Raw genomic sequence first — 20540 nt, forward strand, 5'->3', positions numbered from 1 at the left:
AGAAGCTCAATTATAGGTGAACGGATTTTGAAGTATGTAAATTTCCTTCCTTTGCATTTTCACCAAGGTCCCAAAAATGCTGAACACAGAAAACGTATCCACTGCTAATTTGAGGGAAATCTTTAACTTTTGATAGCATGAGAAATGTGTAACACAAGATACTGTGATTCATGGGGGGAGGTGGGATTGGGAGAGGGGGAGCGGGCTATGGACATTGGGGAGGGGAGGCGAACCATAAGAGACTATGGACTCTGAAAAACAACCTGAGGGTTTTGAAGGGTCAGGGGTGGGAGGTTGGGGGAACAGGTGGTGGGTAATGGGGAGGGCACGTTTTGCATGGAGCACTGGGTGTTGTGCAAAAAGAATGAATACTGTTACGCTGAAAAAATAAATAAAATGGAAGAAACAAGATACTGTGATTCAAATGTCAGTTGTTGAAATGACCAGTTTCACAGTGAAGTTGTTTGCCTTATATAGGTTAAAATCTTTAAGAAATACTATTATGTCATTAGCAAAAGCTAATTTCCAGAGCCTTTCAGTGTTCTAGAATGTTTAAGAGTGGTTCCTCTTTGTTTTTTTCAAAGATTTTATTTATTTATCAGATAGAGATCACAAGTAGGCAGAGAGGCAGGCAAAGAGAGAGGGGGAAGTAGGCTCCCTGCTGAGCAGAGCGCCTGATTGGGAGGTCCATCCCAGGACGCTGGGATCATGACCCAAGCCCAAGGCAGAGGCTCTTAAGAAAAATTTCAGTCTTGATCCTGAGCTCAAAAAACTTCAGTCAAACTTCCAATTGCTAAGAAAATCAAACTTAGGTTGAGCAGTTTCTGACAAAATTCAATCATGTTAGAATCCATGAAAGCAAATGAAATTCACCATTGACACATGACAGTTCAAATGTCTTCTGCAGGGTACTTGCTGGTGAATAATAGAATGAATAACCACAGGTTTTAAATATGCTACATTTTCACAAGCTTTATATATTCTTCCAACTAGGTCTTTTTCTACTTTGCATATTTTAACCACTGGGTTGTACACATTGTAACAGATGCCACTTTTGGTTGTACAGAATTGTTTTCTCACCTTCTTTAAAAATACTCCCCCTAGTTGTTCCATGCAGAGTATTCATAGAAGCTAATTCTTCAATAACTTCAGACTAAGCACTGATGTCTCAAATGAGACCTGAGCAGTATTAGTAACATCTGTCAACTCAGCCAAGAGTCAAGCTCATTTACTTTAATTGACTTGACTTTGCTCACAAAGTCCTAAGCTCTTTGAGCAACTGTTCTTGCCCAAAGGCCAATAGTCCTGAACAAATTTTCTCTGGATACATTTCTTTGGCTGGGCATTCAAATACAATGTACTCACCATCAGTAAATGGCTCTCCTTGCTTGGCTTATAAAAGTGTCACTTGGAGACTTACTTTCAAGTTGCGCCCTCATTTTCAGTTTTTATTTTATGAAGAAATTAGATGTTCAGATATTTCCAGATTAAATTTCTAGTTTTTCTGACAGTTGCTTGCTTGTGAGGGAAATCTATGATGATTGCCTCTATTGGTAATGTCAACATGTATTTTAGCTCAGGTATATATGCTTTGTTACCTAATTCAGTATCAAAATAGTTCATACTCCACTGTTTTAAAAGTACATGATAAGTCCACTTTTCTTGTTTTGAAATAATGAATATACACTAGCAATAAGATATTATAGCTTGGCGATTACATGGCACTCAAAATGGTGTTGAGTTAGAATCATGTCCCTGTGAGCAGCAGTATGAATTGCTGAGAATCACTTTCTGTGTTGTAACTCTGCTGTTGTTATACCATGAAAGCAGCCACAGACAGCATATAAACAAATGAGCATGGTGTGTTCCAATAAAACTGTATTTATAGACTCTCAAATTCAAATTTCATATAATTCTCATGTCACAAGATTTAATTTTTCAAGATTAGTATAAGAACCAATCTCTGGTCATTTGCCATAAAAAAACCGGTAGGCTAGATTTGGACTGCCAGGCATAGGTTGCCATCCCTGATCTAATAATCTCATTTTTATTACTTATATAGTGATAGGTTAGGGGTACTTATATAAAATTTAGGCACACTCTTCAACTGAGGATCACTACAAAATGGTATTAGTGCTTTCTTAGTTAGCATGCAATTATCCCACCTTCAAAACCTATTTTCCCAGGAGACAGTCAATATTTAAATATAATTAATAAAGAATTAGATATAATTGATTGTAAGATTATAACATAAAATATGCTTAGTAGATTTAAATTTCATTTAAATTTTATTTTTTAAAGATTTTATTTATTTATTTGACAGAGAGAGAGATCACAAGTAGGCAGAGAGGCAGGCAGAGAGAGAGAGGAGGAAGCAGGCTCCCTGCTGAGCAGAGAGCCCGATGCGGGGCTCGATTCCAAGACCCTGAGATCATGACCTGAGCCGAAGGCAGCGGCTTAATCCACTGAGCCACCCAGGCGCCCCTCATTTAAATTTTAATTTGATAATCTTCAATTTATAAGACAGCAAGGGTAAAATAGAAGTGTTCAATTCTAAAGTTCATAGCTAACATTTTATGAAACCATACAAGTTATATTTCATTACGTAAGGGTCTAGTGGGGAGAGAGAGAAAACTTTTTCCAATTAAGTGACTGAGGCAATTTGAGTTTTTTCTTCTGAAAAGACTTTATTTTTCTGTCCTCTGGCGTTTAAGAGGTGGATCGTCATGATTCTCTGTAACAAATCCAGAAAACCTGTATTAGGTAAGATACTTAACATTGGAAAATACTCTCAAAAAGCAAATAATATAGGCCTTTTAAAGATTTTTAATATTCAACTTATACATGAAATAGTAACATTTCCGTGGATTTATTATTTTAATGAAATTGCCTTCTACTAGACTAAACAGTGTGTACGCCATGCTAAAATTTGTAAAATTGGGAGAAAGTAGTCACAACTGAGCAGCAAGGAATCCTGAATTGAAATATCTAACTAGAATTAGTTTCACATATTTCCAAATTTAATTAATAAAATATATATGTAGACTAAAAAAGCTCCATGAAGGTATTATAGTTTATATTTAATTTCCCAGAAACTGCTCACCTAGATTTAGGGTCTGGTTCTTGTAGAGTACAGCAGCAGGAATCCGGAAGGTGATACATAACATTTCCTTGTTAGGGGCTACATTTCTTACTGGGTGAATTGAACTGCATGCCTCCAGGGAAATGCCTAACACAGCCCCAGCTTGTTGCTGAACATCCTTAGCAGGATTAGGATCTTTGGAAAAGCTGTAACAGTGCACTATGGGAAGGAGCTCAGTGCTGCATGGTGGCCCATCTAAAAGTGATCTGAAAACACTGAGAAACTCGATAGCCTTTGCTGGCAAGTTCATGACAATGTGCACAGAGTGTTTTCTTTCTTTTGACAGTGGTCCCAGCTGCTGCATTAACTCTTCTCTTACTGGTCCTTGAAGGAAGTCTTTCCCATCCAAGTTAAAGACTTTCACCTTTTGGTCCACTTTATTTAATTTACAATTGTGCAACAGCCATTTATGGGATTCAGGATTGAGATCATTAGCAAATACAGTGCAGTTTTTCTTTGCTACTGGAATGGCAAAGGGCCCAACCCCAGCAAAAACATCAAACAGTACATCCCCAGGTTTGAGAAGTTCTGTGATACGACTGTGTTCTGTAGAGAGACGAGGATTCCAATAGACTTTTGAAAAATCAAATTCATAGGTGTAGCTGTTTTCTCGAACCTGAAAAAAGAATTATACTTTGATTAACCTGATTAGTCTTAAATTCCAGCCATGAATACTGGAATGGATATACCCACACATATACATTTACATTTAATAGAAAATAACAGTGCATTTTAATTATAATTCTGGTGTTTATGCTATCCTTGAGGCCAGTTAACAACCCACATTAGACTTTGACATGAGAAAAGTTATCTCTTTAAAGCCAAATGGCTCTCCATCTCATTCTAATGGGTCATAAAGTGGTTCCCAAATCACATGATGAATTTTTCAGACAGGCCAGCTGACTGGCTTAATCATACTCTATTTTGTCACCTGATAGAGAAATAAACCTATAATTCGAAACAACACACCACACACATCTTCATAATGACTAGCTAAATTGCAGATAGCACTTCCACTCAGCAAATAAGCTTCCTTAGTTTTCAGTTTGTAAGACGGAGTCATGATAGATGTGTCATGCACCAGTGAATTTTGGGGTATTTTGCTGTTTCTAGATAGTTACATGGACATTGCAAATTTCATGACTACGAATTAGAGCCAGTGTACAGAACAAATGATTCTGCTATTTTCTCTTTTCCCAAATTTGAGTTTTCATGGATTAAACTAAATTTATACAATGAAGCTAAGTCTTGAAACACATTTAAGACTTAATACCATTTTTGGGGAGACTATCATAAACACGACAGAAAACAAAATTAAAGTTATAGTCATGGAATGTGACTTCAGCCCTTATTTTAAAGGATGAAGAATTAAAGGGCAAGAAAAGTTTGTAAGTTCTATAAATCTGGTAGGTATATATATTTTCTATATTCTGCCTTCATGGAATATTCTACCTTTAAATTTGTGTAAATATTTTTTCATCCCAACCACATCAGATGCTCTGGCCATGTTAAGTCTCCAGAGTTGGAAATGTTCCTTCATTATTCTGCCAACTAAAACCTGGAAGGTTCTGAATATGTCTTGGGAAGCTTTTCCTGAAATATCCTTTCTACTCCCCCCCCTTTTTTTAAAAATATTTTATTTATTTGACAGAGAGAAATCACAACTAGGCAGAGAGGCAGGCAGAGAGAGAGGAGGAAGCAGGCTCCATGCGGAGCAGAGAGCCCGAAGCAGGGCTCGATCCCAGGACCCTGGGATCATGACCTGAGCCGAAGGCAAAGGCTTTAACCCACTGAGCCACCCAGGCGCCCCTCTACTCCCCCTTTTTAATGTGAAGCGCAGTACTAGTTTGAAAAAAAAAATTCTAAGTATCCTTCTGGTTTTACTCACACTGTCCGATATCTCACTCACCCAGTCAGCATTACTTTCAGCCCAATTAACTTTCAGGTATCTTTCTACTCACAATATACACACAAAGTACTTACATGCTGCATGAGCTCCTAAAGTCAAACTTAAATGTGATTCTATTTGGAGCAAAGAAATTATACTGGGTGAGCCTTTACGTTTATTTTATGGTATAAATGTTAAGTATTAAATATATCCTAAGAACAAACTTTAGTTGACTTAAGAAATCAGTCAGAAACCATTTTAAAAGTTTCTCAGAACTTTTTTTTTTTTTAAAGATTTTATTTATTTATTTGACAGCGAGAGAGAGAGAGAGATCACAAGTAGGCAGAGAGGCAGGCAGAGAGAGAGAGAGAGGGAAGCAGGCTCCCTGCCGAGCAGAGAGCCCGATGCGGGACTCGATCCCAGGACCCTGAGATCATGACCTGAGCCGAAGGCAGTGGCTTAACCCACTGAGCCAAGAAGAATGATGCCACCTGCTATCATAAAGGGTGGTAGCAAATGAAGAACATGCAGTATTTGATCAGTGTGTGCTGAGATAAGCAATGATACCGGCAAAGGATTCACATTCAAATCTCACTTGCTGTCACAGACCTCATACATGTAACTACATGTATGTAATACTATGTACTACATACAAGCAGTAGGCCATGGAGGTCATACGAGGAAAGACTACTCTGGAGTCAGAAGCCCGGCTCCCAACACCCTACTCAGTCATACCTTGTTACTTCACCTGCATAAAGAGAATATTAAAAAGAATAACCATTATCTTGTGGGCTTCTTAAAATTTGTTGTATTTAAAACGTTAGCTAAGGCCTAATAGTAAGTGTGTAGTAAATGGTATTTTAATATTCAGCTACTATTAAATTATGGAGAAATAATATACCTAAAATATTCACCTAAGCTTATGTGTCCCAGAACCTTATAAAATAATCATTTTGCATAAACTCTCTCCTGAGTTTTACAAAGTCCTGTTTAAAAGAAGTAAGTCAGTCAAAGAAAGACAAATGCCATTATTTCACTCATATGTAGAATTTAAGGAAAAAAAAAAGATGAATGTAGGGGAAGGGGGAAAAAGGGAAGTAGACCTAAGACACTGTTAACTATAGAACATGAACTGAGGGTTGCTGGAGGGGAGGTGGGGAGGAGAGGGGCTAGATGGGTGATGGGCATTAAGGAGGGCACTTGTGATAGGCACTGGGTATTATATGTAATGATAAATCACTAAATTCTACTCCTGAAACCAACATTACACTATATGTTAACTAACTAGAATTTAAATAAAAACTTGAAAGAAACAAACAAAAGGACATATCTTACATTTTAAGAGGACTTTGTTATTAAAATTTTTGTCAAGTTATGGAGAGAGTTTAACCTATTTCCTAGCTTGGGTATAAAATTTCATATAATGTTAATATATAATCATCTAAGACTTTTGGCTTAAAAAAAATTTATATTCTCCAGCACTTCAGAGGATTTTGGGGGTAGAGGATGAGATTGTAGGGGTACCAGGTATCTGTTCCTACATATTAAAAATATTTTTTCTTTGAAATAGATTTTTTTTCTTATAAAAGAAATATGTGCTCAGTAGAAAAGTACAAAGATGAGAACAAAGGTCACTAGTAACTACATCAAATAAAAATATGCCCACTGTTAACATTCTAATATATGTGCATATTTACATACTTATTTAAAACAGAGCGATGTTCTATATACTATTCTACATACTATTTTATATGCTAGAATTTGATCAATTCACTGATGAACATTTAGATTGTTTCCATTCCTTTGTTTTGTTATTATAAAAATGATGATGAAGAATTTAGTACATACGTCATTACAATTTTGTCCAGTTCTATCCTTCAGATAACTTCCTGTAAATGCAATGATAGGTCAGAGAACGTACGTATTCAAAACAGCAATGTATTACCATATATTCTTCCTGAGTATCTATCAAATCTGCACTTCCATCAAAAGGCTATGGGTGGCTCAGTGGTTAAAGCCGCTGCCTTCGGCTCAGGTCATGATCTCAGGGTCCTGGGATCGAGTCCCGCATCGGGCTCTCTGCTCAGCAGCAAGCCTGCTTCCCTCTCTCTCTGCCTGCCTCTCTGCCTACTTGTGATCTCTCTCTGTCAAATAAGTAAATAAAAAATCTTCAAAAAAAAAAAAAAAGGCTATATAAAGGCTCACATTCTCACATACTCATCAATACTAGGTTATTATAAATATTTTTAATCTTTGTCATCTTTTAAATTCTAAACATTAATTGATATAATATGTACCAAGGAGACAATAAAATACTCCACACCTTGGTCATCATGTTCTCCTCTCCAGATAGCACTTCCATTTGGAAATTTCGGTATGTATTATCAATATTATTGATTTTATTTACTGCTGAGGTGATTCCTGGATTTTTGTCAATCATAACTTGGCCTGAAAGACAAGAATTCATAATAAATATTGCCAGTTGGTTGCAAAATAAAACTGAATGTATGAAATGAAAATAAACAATTTTCTTTTGGTTTATAGACAAAAATTGCACCCATACAGTGGCATGCAATTCTAAAAATTCAACAGATTAGTAAAGTTAATGTCATCTCCAATACAAATACAAAAAAACCATATGGGTACGTTTTTAAAGAAAAATTTTCGAGGGGCGCCTGGGTGGCTCAGTCAGTTAAGCGTCTGCCTTCAGATCAGGTCATGATCCCAGGCGGATCCGATAGGTGGGGAGCGTGCTTTTCACTCTGCCTCTGCTGTTCCCCTGGTTGTGCTCTCTCACTCTCTGTCAAATAAATAAATAAAATATTAAAAAAAAATTTTTTTTTCAAGGAGTTTGGATCTACCTAATATTTTTCCTTTTTTAATTTTTTTTACTAAATCTTAAATGGACCAATACACAACAATAAGCAAAAAGGGAGACCATAAGGTAAAGAACAGGAAGAAGAGATGTAAGGACCACGGCAACAAAGATCTCAGAAATCACCAGTCTGTCCTCACTGGCCCCAAATCAAATGTCTGCTTTACTGTGTGCTTGAAACACATAGATGGCTTCGCTTTGGAAATATATAACAGGAAAATAAGTTTTCAAAAGAAACATAGATTCTTAGGGTGCCTGGGTAGCTCAGTTGGTTAAACATCTGACTTCAGCTCAGGTCATGATCTCAGGGTTCCTGCTCAGTGGGAAATCTGCTTGTCCTTCTCCCTCTGCCCCTCCCACCCACTCTCTTACAAATTTTCTATCAAATAAAAAAATAAAACATTAATAAAAAAGAAACATAGATCTTTAGAGTCTTATCTAAATTCAGTGTTCATTTACTTAAATTGTTTTTGTCAAATATTTTCCAGAGCCAGAAAAGCTACAAAATAATAAAACACACCAGAAATGGTACATTGATGCCCCTCAATTAAAGTCTACCTTTTTTGTCAGCACTTAAAAAATTTATAAGGATCTACACGCTATCTCACTGCATAAAGATAACTTGATTTGTAAGCTAGTAAAAAGTACTCAAAAATACAAATACACTGATACATAATAAAAATTTGTCCAGTTTCTTTCTGATAATTAGATACCTGATTTTATTTATTATCAATAAACTCCAGCCAATCATTTTTCTTATCCTGTTCCACTTCACGTATCAGAACTCAATTTTTAAGGTACGGTAGTTTGAAATGAGGCATGAAATAAAAAAAACAAAACCAATTCTGAAAGTCTATAGTAGCTTTAAAATTGCTACTGTATGAAAATGTTTCACTTTTAATCTATGAGTGCTCCTTTATAAAATAGGGATGCCGAAAGGTATGTTTGACTTACGACAAGTAATGACTCACAGCAAAGCTTATCCTTGACATTTGTGCCCAGTTATAAAGATCTGCTTAGATATTTATTGTATTATCACTATGTATTATCAGCCCCTATCATCAATAAGAGCCAAGGAAATGCATAACAGCATATTTCTGAAATTCAACACATGCAAAATACTGAGAACTACATTTTAAAGGTGAAAATAATTCCCATAAGTTCTGACAATTACTCTACATTAAAAAAAATTTAATCTGGAGAATACATGGACATCAATATTTGTAAAGGGATACCTGCAATCGTGATTAGTCTTCTTTCTTATCCCAAAGGATAAATGACCCAGGCTCAAACATGGGCTTACAGAGGTACAACACACAAAAGCATCATTTCTAAAAAGGTTAAGGGCACTAAAAAACAAAGTATGGTGCCTGACATACAGAAGAGACTCAATCAGTTGAATCAAAGCATCAGTAAACACTGTCTTGCACTTTTGATGGTAAAACACTCAAATTTAAGAAACCTAGAATTCAATATAGCTCTGAGGGCCTAATAAGTCCTGTGTACCAAAATGACGAGATGCCAAAGAATTCTGCTAAAGCTGAAGATGTGAGTTTAATCTATGCTTGTATGTTGTATACACAAAAGCCTGAACTGATTCTTAGAGCTTTGCTGTCACTCGGGGAAGAATATTCCAAAACTGGTCTTAAAAGAGAGGGTGTGTAGCCCAAGATCCAGTTTAAAATTAAAATGATAAAATGTCCTGCTTCTGTAATTTCACATCAAATAATTTTAAGAACTAAAGTTAGAACTTGCTAATTACCATTTAGTACATGAATGTTACTAAGACACATACCAATTAAATGCTTGAAAGGTAGTTGATGATCCCGAAGGTTCAGATGGGCAATATGTCCAACTCTGCTAAAACCTGAAGTCACATCTTGACCTTCAGGAAGCACAGCTTTCAAGATTTCTTCTGCCTTAAAGTTTTCATAAGTTAGTTCCAAACTGTATTTAGATATCTGTGGATTGACATTAAGCTGCTTTAAAATACTGAGTTCTGCTCTCTCAAAGGAATCATCAGTAAATATTTTATAGGGATCCAACATAATTAGTCTACTTTCTTCATCTTCTGGATCTTCAATCACACGTTTTATGCCTGGGCGCTGCAGTGCTGCCCTTTTAAGGGATCGCATCAATTTATTGACTATTTCTTTCCTTACTTTAAGCACTGGGATGGTTACTGTCTTTTTAAAAGCTGTTCTATCAAGTTTTGTCATTCCTCGAACATTAGAGGGTGGTGAAAACAATTCAGAGTCTCTCTGGTCTGTTTCTATTTCAGGCATAGTTGAGAATTTTTTTCTTTGATCCAACAAGAAAGGTGCTCTGCTATGCTTCTGTATCTGTGACGTCCAAGATAGTGGAGTCAATAATTCTGATTCAGATACTCTACAGCTTTCCACTTTGAAAAGTATTCTTGAGAATCCAAATGGCCTCCATAAGATCCTAAAAAAAGGATGGATTTTTAAAAAATACCATAAAATTACAAACTTATATGTGCACAAGAGGTTAAGAATAAAAATTCTAGGGGTGCCTGGGTGGCTTAGTTAAGTGTGGGGCTCTTGATTTAGGCTCAGATCATGATCTCAGGGTCATGAGACTGAGCTCTGTATCAGACCACTCGGTCAGCGGGAGGTCTGCTGGAGATTCTCTTCCTCTGCCCCTTTCTCTGCCCCTCCCCCCCCCAAATAAATAAAATCTTGGGAAAAAATCTAAAATGCTCATTTTTTTAAAAAAAGATTTATTTGACAGAGATCAAAAGTAGGAAGAGAGAGGGGGAAGCAGGCTCCCCGCTGAGCAGAGAGCCCTATGTGAGACTTGATCCCAGGACCCCAGGAACCCAAAAGGATCCAGGATCCCAGGATCCCAGAACCCCAGCTGAAGGCAGAGGCTTAACCCATTGAGCCACCCAGGCACCCCTAAAATTCTCCCGTTTTAAACAACCTGCTAAATGCTGATAATTAAAACTTCTAGTAATGTGTGACAAGTATACTATCTTTTCCATGATACACTGTTTTTTATTAGTAGTAAATAATAAATTTGCAGCTTCAAATCACCTGCAGCCACGACAAGGGCTTAGTGATCCATCAGCCTCCCTATCGTCAATGAACCTCTCCACCCAGAATTTTCTATACATGTGGGATTGGAAGGCTGTGATTTAAGTTAAAAGATCACCTCTAAATGAAATGGTCAATATTTGCTAGTATATTCTTAGGAGTGCTACATTCTGTACGACACATTGTCAATCTTGCGAGGTATGTGATATCCTTATTTTGTAAACGAGCATACTAAAGGTCAGAAGTAGGTTAATTCTCCCAGTCTCGCTGCTGTAAGGGGCTGAACAAGGATTAAAAGTCAGGTCGGCCCGACTTCAGAACCTGTAGTCTTAATATATTGCTAGTATTGCTGGGTTGTCTGTCTTCAATGCTTTCCTACCACAAGTCGATGACTTGAGGTTTCCGTATTCGGAGGACTAGGATTTGCTAACTCTTATATGCCCACTCCATTAACAGTATCAGTTATTCACTTTACCTTCTAAAATACCAAAGAACCAACGGGTAGGGAAGGGGCCCTGTCCCAGGACCCCGTAACGCAATTTTCGAACTTCACAATCAGGGTTCAAATTTGGTCTAGCAGTAAGCCAGCTCTGTGATCTTGTAATATCTTAACCCGAGTCTCGGCTTCCCACGTGTAAAATGAAAGGCTTTTTCAGAAAGCTTTTGAAAAGATTAAACTCATTCCTTCCTAGCCACTACTCGGACCTAGGCTCAACACCCAGGCGGTAGGTGACCTCATAACGTTCTTGCGGCGGAGAGCAGACCTTGGTGGCCGGGTACTGCCACCCGACCCTCAGCCTCTCCGTTCAGGGGCCTTGCGCTCACCACCTCACCAACGTCACCATCCCAATTCCCGGCGACGCTCCGCGGCTGACTCCAAGACTATACCCCTCTCGCGCTCTGGTGCGGGTCGGAAACGGGTCACTCGTGGAAAGGCTGGCCCTCGATGACATCATCACCGTTCGCCACCAAGAGACGAGCGTCATCAGGCCGCGTCAATTCCCTCCTTTTTTCGCCTCGCTGGGGTAGGTACGGGAACCCGGAAGGGCCGGTCCCACAGCCCCGCCTCCGACGCGACTAACCACTGGAGGGTTGGGGTGGTAGCTCCCAGATGGACCTGGTAGTCCTCCAGCGAGCAGCATGGAGGCACCCTGGGGGATCGTCAACGCTGAGCGGAGCTGGTACGTGTCTGCCCAGCAGCCTGAAGAGGCGGAGGCGGAAGACTTGAGCCCGTTGCTAAGCAACGTAAGTGGCCTCTGCTAGCTTCCCGGTGCTGAAGGCGTCCGGGCTTCCCTGAAATGCCTGGCACATAAGACCGGGGAAAGAAGGAGGTGGGGGTTCGGCACGGGGAGAAGGGAGAAGCTGGAGCCTGACTCTTGGGTCATGGGGCGCTAAGGCAGCATCCAGACGCCGATGAGATTGGGCGGAGTGCATGGATGTGCTAGCCGCATAACAGGGCCCAGAAAGAAGGCGCAGGCACAGGTGGAAAACGATGACTGGATGAGCAGTCCTAGCGTTTTGTAACTCAGTGCTGATTCTTAGTGTCTCTTGGACTTCCTGTTCCCTCCACCAGTCTTGTGAGGTTTTTGCCAGAGTCACAAGATTTTTCTTTTCTAGACTTAGTCATTAGGTGCCTAGAAACATCTTCATACAGAGAGCCTTAGCGGTGAAGGAAAGGGGTGGCCTGGTGTTAAGTACATAAGCACTTCCTTGACCCCAAATCCTGTGCAATGGGTCCTTGGCCTTTTAACTCAAGTCCCTGCACTCTAACAGTTTCTAGACTTTGCTCCCAAATGCTCTTTTGGAAGAGGGTGTTTTCAAGGGTATCTTCGGTAGAGCAACGTGAATTGTTTCTATCATATCGTCATTGCAAGGTATTCCCGACCATCCTTGCATTTGAGCTAACTTAATTCTTTAAATATATAGAGATTACCTTTGCAGTCCTAGTAATTGGGGAGCAACCTTGTCTACAGCAGCCCCAAGCTGACTCAGGAATTCTTCAGTAATCACATGGGCTGAGGCCATCTCACTTCTCTCTGTCCCACTTCATTCCTATCCTATCTTCATCTTTTGCAGTCACAAGGCCAGTCATGGCTTTTCCTGAAGTCTGCCTGGACTCTGTACTGGTGGAGATGATTTTTCTAGAAAACGAGATTCCTGGCCCTGCACTAGTGGGTGGTGGGAAGGGAAGAAAGGAACCCACCCTGCCTGTGGTTTGCAGGAAACTTCATCCATAACTTGTCATTCATTTCATAATGAAATTGGAACTTCACCATCCAAACATTTAACACTACTAAATTTGTGTGTTTGCAGGAAATTTACAGACAGGGATCCCCAGGTGTTTCATTTGGTTTTTCTGTGTTTAATCTGACGAATGCCATCATGGGAAGTGGCATCCTTGGCTTAGCTTATGTTATGGCTCATACTGGCATCCTTGGATTTAGGTGAGTTTTTTGTTTTTGTTTTTTTTCCTTCTTCTTCTTTTACTGTTACTTTTATTTATTTAATTTTTTTCCATTTTGATAGTACACCAAGAAGCAAAGAGATAGGCTCCAGAGCTCATGTTACATGGTGTCTAGTTAAATTATTTCTGGGGTTTTGGCATTTTCCTGCTACTCTTATATTGTTGCTAGTCTGTAGCTTGGAGGGATGCAATATAATTTGTATTTTTTATCCAGAAGTGTGGCTAATTTTAAAAATGGAAACTTGATCCCCACTTGCTTATAATAACCTTAAGGAGTGGCTGTTTGTTTTTTCCTTTGTTTTTAAGATATTGTTTATTTATTTGACATACAGAGAGAGAAAGAGAGAGGGAGGGAATATAAGCAGGGGGAATAGGAGAGGGAGAAGCAGACTTCCCATTGAGCAAGGAGCCTGATGTGGGACCCAATCCCAGGACCCTGGGATCATGACCTGAGCTGAGGGCAAATGCTTAATGACTGAGCCACCCAGGTGCTCCAAGGAGTGGCTATTTGTTATGTCAAGTTGGCCAAAGTGAATTAAAGTTTATCAGCCATACAGATTACCTATAAATAGCAATTTTGTGAGTGTAAAGTTCATAATCTTTTCATTTCTATCCATCTTCTCCTATCTTCCTGCTGTTAGGTCGTCTTGTTTCCCTGAGTCTAGGCATGTGTTCTGTGTCTATTCCTTTTCATCTAGACTTGACTCATTCCACTTTGCCCAAAAGAGAAATCCCTGGCTTTTCTGTGTTTCCGTAGTACTTTGTGTATTCATTCTGTTATTATAATGTGTTATAATGATTTGCTTGCAAGTTAGTTAGCCTGCTAAGCTCAAATCCTTTAGAACTAGACCTTCTCCTTAGCAATTAGCATTTGTTTTCTTTATCAGTAGAAGCAGATCTATTTTACCAGGAAATTTAAAATGCATTGAGTCTCATTAGGTTTATTTTCTGCTTTTATTTTGCATTTCTTGATAAGCAACCAGTTTTTAAGTAATGCAACTTAAAAAAAAAGATTTATTTATTTGAGAGAGAGCACGTGCACACGCAGGAGGGGCAGAAGGAGAGAGAGAGAATCTCAAGTAGACTCCACACTGACCCAGAAGCCTACCTGGGGCTCCACCCCATGACCCTGAGATCATGACCCAAGCTAAAACCAATAGTGAGATGCTCAACCAACTGTATCATCGAGGCGCACCCCCACTTGCTTTTATAATGGGTTATATGCACAACCTTTCATAATTTTTAAAAATTAAAAATTTTAAGTAGAATCCACACTAATATGGGGCTTGAAATCACAACCCTGAGATGAAGTCTCACACTCTACTGAGTGCTAGATGCACCTCATAATTTTTTACAAGCTTTAATTTAAATTCCCATTAGTTAATATACAGTGTTATATTGGTTTCAGTTGTACAGTATAGTGATTCAGCAATTCCATACATCACCTAGTGCTTATTACAGTACATGCCTTAATCCCCATCACCTATTTCTCCCATCCCCCACTCACCTCCCCTCTGGTAACCATCAGTTTGTTCTCTATAGTTAAGAGTCTCTTTCTTGATTTGTCTTTCTCTCTCTCTCTCTTTTCTCCTCTTTGCTTGTTTTGTTTCTTAACAAACTCTCATAATTTTAAAACTTCCAAAGTGTATTTGATATCTTAGGCAAGACATAATCATAGGACTTATTTTTGGATTCCCTTTTTAAAATCTGCGAGCTGATGTATACCACCGCACATGTCCTTATTGAATCATATCACATTTTCCATTTAGTGATACCAAACAGTTATTTTGTGAGGCCTCAAGTGTACTGACAAGTGTACTTGTGTACAAATGACAGGTGTACCTCTCAGCTTTGCTACTTCGTAACAAGTATTAAGTAGACCACGAAGAAGTTCTTCAACTTCTGGGGCACTCCGCTAGTGCCAGCTTTCTAAGAAGCTTGTCCTGTTAGTATCCTTCTGAGAATAAGTAGGAAATTATGCATGTTGTCTCTTTTCACACTTTTGGCACAAGGATCCTAATTATTACATTATTTGCACCTTTTGAAACTGTGTCAATAGATGTGTATTAACTGCTTTTGTTTGGTTTGGTGAGCATATATGTGTTTAATGAATGCTAGGAAATGTTTTTTAAAAAGATTTATTTTTTCTTAATATTTTATTTATTTGACAGAGAGAAATCACAACTAGGCAGAGAGGCAGGCAGAGAGAGAGGAGGAAGCAGGCTCCCTGCAGAGCAGAGAGCCGGACGTGGGGCTCGATCCCAGGACCCTGGGATGATGACCTGAGCCGAAGGCAGAGGCTTTAACCCACTGAGCCACCCAGGCGCCCCTAAAAAGATTTATTTATTTTAGAGAGAAGGTGAGAATATGTGAGTGGGTGGGAAGAGAGAGGGAATCTTCAGCAGACTCCCCACTGAGTGAGGAGCCATACCTGGGCCTCCATCCCAGGACCCTGTGATCGTGACCTGAGCTGAAACCAAGAGTTGGATGCTCAACCAGCTGAGCCTCCCAGGTGGCCCTAGGAAATGCAGTCTTAACTCAAAATTACAGATGAAGGTATGATATGGAGGTACAGTCATTGGAAGAGGAGGGATGGAGGGAAGGAAAAAGAAGAGAATGAGATTTCACAACTAAAACTTCTGTTTAGACTTCAAATAGGAAGAAATAGTTATAAAAGGGAAATATTGCAAGATCACTGAATGGCTGAGCCAGCAGTCAGCAGACCAGAGTGCTGAAGGAGAAAATTGTTTATGTTTTAAATAAAGTTTGTTTCTTTTTTTTTTTTAAGCTAAAAGCAGTATATTTTCATTTAAATAAAATTTGGTGAATACAGAATAATATTTTCTTGAGTGACCATAATTTAGCTACTCAAAAGATAGTCCCTATGAACATTTGAATGTGAAAATAAATTGTTTTGTAATGAAATACCTCAAAAAAGGAAACTTTGTGGGGCTCTAACCATGTACTCTTTTTTTTTTTTAAGATTTTATTTATTTATTTAACAGAGAGAGAGATCACAAGTTGGCAGAGCCTCAGGCAGAGAAGGGGGGAAGCAGGCTCCCCGCTGAGCAGAGAGCCCAGGACCCTGAGATCGTGACCTAAGCTGAAGGCAGAGGCTTAACCCACTGAGCCACCCAGGCACCCCATGACCATGTACTCTTTTATATTTCAGTTTTTTGCTGTTGATAGTTGCTCTCCTGGCTTCTTACTCAGTTCACCTCCTGCTTAGTATGTGCATTCAGACAGGTGAGTAAAAATATTGTCCTGAGTCATTTGTTGAAGCAGCCCCTTGAGATGATAACCACAGATAGGACTGAATGTGTCAAATTTAATTTCCAGCAGGCATATTGTTATTATTAGGTAGGGTGGTTGAACTGGAGAATTTCAAAAGGCCAGGATAGATAGACCCAATCCTAAGAGAGTATTTAAGGACAGAATGGGAGGAGGAAACTTACCTGCCTTTCTCTACAGCACACAGCATTGTTTTCTAGATTTGGGCAGATTAGGGGAAACACCTGTAAGGTGTTTAAAGAATCTAAACTTTATCTTATGGGTAAGCAGTAGACAGTGTTTATTCTGATCATATTTCTCCTAGGGTGATTATTTCCCCCAAGGAGAACACCTTCTCAGGTGCTCTGTAGGAGGCAAGGTCACTAAACTTTGGATTTATTTAGGTAGTTTTATATTTTTAATTGGAAGTCTAGAAGAAGGTAGTTTTTGGGTAAATGACATAATTATATGCAATTAAAGCAATATAGATGTGTATATGCGTTTTACCATTTGGAACTTTATTATTTAATTCAGTCATGTATTCAGTTCTTTTCAGTTGCAATGAATAAAAATATATGAATTACAGAATGCTTTAATAGAGTTTTTCTTATGGCATTAACACATGTTCTTTGTCCCTCAGTCCTGATCTTTTTATCTGTCTGGTCTCTTTTGTGTTTGGATTAGGTCAGTTTTGATGGCAGAATCATGAGTTTAATTCTTATGTGGGTGAAGTCACTTTGCTCTATCAGTTTTGTAGTTTTCAGACTTTAAGAAGCAGAATAGTTACATAAAATAGATAAAAATGGGATTATTCTGGCTGGAACAGGTGAGAGAAGCCCAAAGGTATTTCTTGAGAATTTTAAGACTCTCCAGAGCATAGTTCCAAATCCTCGGCTCTACTCTATTTAATCTGTCTATGCATCAGACATACCTGCAGATCTTTTTATAAATAAAGATTTATAAATCATGGGGATTCTCATTCCAGGAATCTGAGGTGCAATTTAGAAATATGTTTTTAAAAGTCCTCCTGGTGATTCTTATGCAAAACTGATTTAGGATCCACAGTTCACAGCTATATCTTGTACCAGCACCTTTGGCCATCCAGCCTGCAAATGTGTGCCTTTGCTTTCTAGGAGCTTTGGCAACAGTGCAAACAGTGAATGTACTAGGAAACAATGCAGTGATATTAATCTGAAAGTAAAAGTTGTTCTTAAGAGCGTCCCAAATTCAGGAATAATAGAATTAAATAGGTGTCTATGAATCCTCCTGAAACTTGACTGGAATTTTTTTTTTTTAAGATTTTATTTATTTATTTGACAGACCGAGATCACAAGTAGGCAGAGAGGCAGGCAGAGAGAGAGAGGAGGAAGCAGGCTCCCTGCAGAGCAGAGATCCCGATGTGGGGCTCGATCCCACGACCCTGGGATCTTGACCCGAGCTGAAGGCAGAGGCTTTAAGCACTGAGCCACCCAGGCGCCCCTTGACTGGAATTTTAATGACATGTTTTGAAATTCTGCTTCTTTGTGTGACAGAATCATTTTTACCTAATTGTGGTAGTTTTAACATTTTAATAAGTTATTTTATTATGGATTCTACTGAAAGAGTAATATTTTAGTCAACCATATGGCAATTATATCTTCATTTACTAAAATGTTATAACATGCTTTATTAATTTCAATTATTTGGGAGTAATATTCAATTTAGGAAGATTTTCAAGTAATGCTAATTTTTTTCTCTCCTTCAGTTCATCTATATTTAACTTTAAAATTCTGACACTGTCTTGGTTTCTTTTACTTTAGGGTGTATGAACTGAAAACCTCTGTTTCTTTCTCTTTTTTCTTTTTCCTTTATTTTTGTAGCTTATTGGTCCATGAACTAACTTCTTCATGGTTCTTCATATACATTGATGCACCTGTCTTCTGTTGAATTCCTTCAGTCGTTGTAAAATTCTCTATGGAGGTAGGCTTTTAAAAAATATATATACATATATGTATATATATATATATACATATGCACACACATAAAAGACTAGAGAAATATTTTCTTCAGTGTATTGGACTGTCATAAAGGAGTATTAGATCAAATTGATTGGTCAGAGAAAGGGCTTTCAAAAGTCTTTACAAAATAACTTCATTTATTTGCCTGGAGTATAAGAGGAATGTTTATCTTTATAAAAATCAAAGATTTCTTCTTGTGAAATTCTGCTGTTTTGGATTTTATATAGGAATCAAGGTCTCTGAAGACTGTTTTGGGGAATGGAGGTAGCATATAAGGTACCTTAATCTCTCTAGCCTTAGTTTGTTATCTATTAAATGGTAATAATAATCTTTCCTTTTGGGATTGTTGTGAGAATGAAATATAGTAATGTATATAAAATGCCAAGTCTTTGGTCAGTGCTAGCTTTTACTATGAGTTCTCCCTGATGCAAAACCCTTGAAGTTTCCAAGGTGTTGTAACACTGTGTTGTCTCAGAAACAGTTGGCTTATTGTGATTCCTTGGGGAAAATTCTGTGCTTAGGGAATAAACCCATAGGGCCCCTTCTCTGGTCTCCACATTACTGTCAGTGGGAGGGAGTTCATTGATCCTACCACCTTTGTACTTTCCTTTACTCTCTTGTCCATATATCCCCCTTTTTCCAGTTGAAATTTCATGGTATGTTATTACAAGCGCTCCCTTGCTCCTCCCTTTTATCATCCTACTCCTCTGGCAAAACTCCAGCCATGGTTAAATGTGACTCTGCCTACTTCACACATGCACCTGTGCAACTGAATGTTCCTGAAGAAAAACACACAACCTCGCAGATCGCTATCACTATAATTCAGTGTCTAGTGGACCTATGACACTATCACACAATCCTCATTAACTTCTTAGTTCATTTACGTACTTAGTATTCTGTCTTGGAGATGATGCCTTGAACACATTCTCCTTGATTACAATCTTAGCTGATATCCTCACTTTCTATTTCACTGAGAAAATAGAAGGAATCATAAATGAACATTATAAGCTCTTGCCAGCACTTACTTTGGAGGAACTCTTAGTGTTCTTATCTAAGGTTCTCTACTTCTGCTCTGAACCCATCTGCTCTCACCTACATCCCTCCAGTCACTCTCTCTCTTCTCACTTCTTTTTTATCATCTTTGTTCCTTTGTTTTCTTCCTATCAGCTTACAGAGAATCTGTCATTTCTTCCATTTTAAGAATGACTCTACATTCCTTCAATATGCTCCATACCTTCATAGCAAAACTCTTCAGAAGACTTGTTTATGCCAGAAAGTTTCCCTCTCTTATTCTGTCTCTGTCTGTTTTCCCCCCTCTTATTCTCTTTTTTAAAAAAATTAATTAATTAATTCATTCATTCATTTTTTTCAGTGTAACAGTATTCATTGTTTTTGCACAACACCCAGTGCTCCACGCAATACGTGCCCTCCCTATTACCCACCACCTGGTTCCCCCAACCTCCCACCCCCGCCCCTTCAAAACCCTCAGGTTGTTTTTCAGAGTCCATAGTCTCTTACAGTTCGCCTCCCCTTCCAATTTCCCTCAACTTCCTTCTCCTCTCCATCTCCCAATGTCCTCCATGTTCTTTGTTATGCTCCACAAATAAGTGAAACCATATGATACTTGACTCTCTCTGCTTGACTTATTTCACTCAGCATAATCACTTCCAGTCCCGTCTATGTTGCTACAAAAGTTGGGTATTCATCTTTTCTTTTTTTTTTTTTTTTTATAAACATACAATGTATTTTTATCCCCAGGGGTACAGGTCTGTGAATCGTCAGGTTTACACACTTCACAGCACTCACCATAGCACATACCCTCCCCAATGTCCATGACCCCCTCCCCCT

General features: G+C 38.6%; 2 protein-coding genes across 2 annotated transcripts in view; one reads left to right on the forward strand and one right to left on the reverse strand.

Annotated features, from left to right (window-relative positions):
• Positions 1–2408: 2408 nt before the first annotated feature.
• On the reverse strand, positions 2409–12066 carry TRMT5 (tRNA methyltransferase 5). The gene is given in 6 exon segments (XM_046009018.1): positions 2409–2689; positions 2691–2734; positions 3104–3758; positions 7354–7478; positions 9701–10350; positions 11787–12066. Coding segments are annotated over 6 exon segments (1680 nt in total). The 5' UTR covers positions 11948–12066; the 3' UTR covers positions 2409–2644.
• Positions 12000–20540, forward strand: part of SLC38A6 (solute carrier family 38 member 6) — a 66701-nt gene continuing 58160 nt past the window's right edge. Inside the window, exons 1-3 of the mRNA XM_046009019.1 lie at positions 12000–12206; positions 13275–13405; positions 16598–16671. Coding sequence (XP_045864975.1) covers positions 12102–12206; positions 13275–13405; positions 16598–16671 — 310 coding nt within the window. The 5' untranslated portion in view covers positions 12000–12101. The remainder of the gene's footprint in view (positions 12207–13274; positions 13406–16597; positions 16672–20540) is intronic.

The sequence above is a fragment of the Meles meles genome, chromosome 6 (assembly GCF_922984935.1).
Source record: "Meles meles chromosome 6, mMelMel3.1 paternal haplotype, whole genome shotgun sequence".
NCBI lineage: Eukaryota > Metazoa > Chordata > Mammalia > Carnivora > Mustelidae > Meles > Meles meles.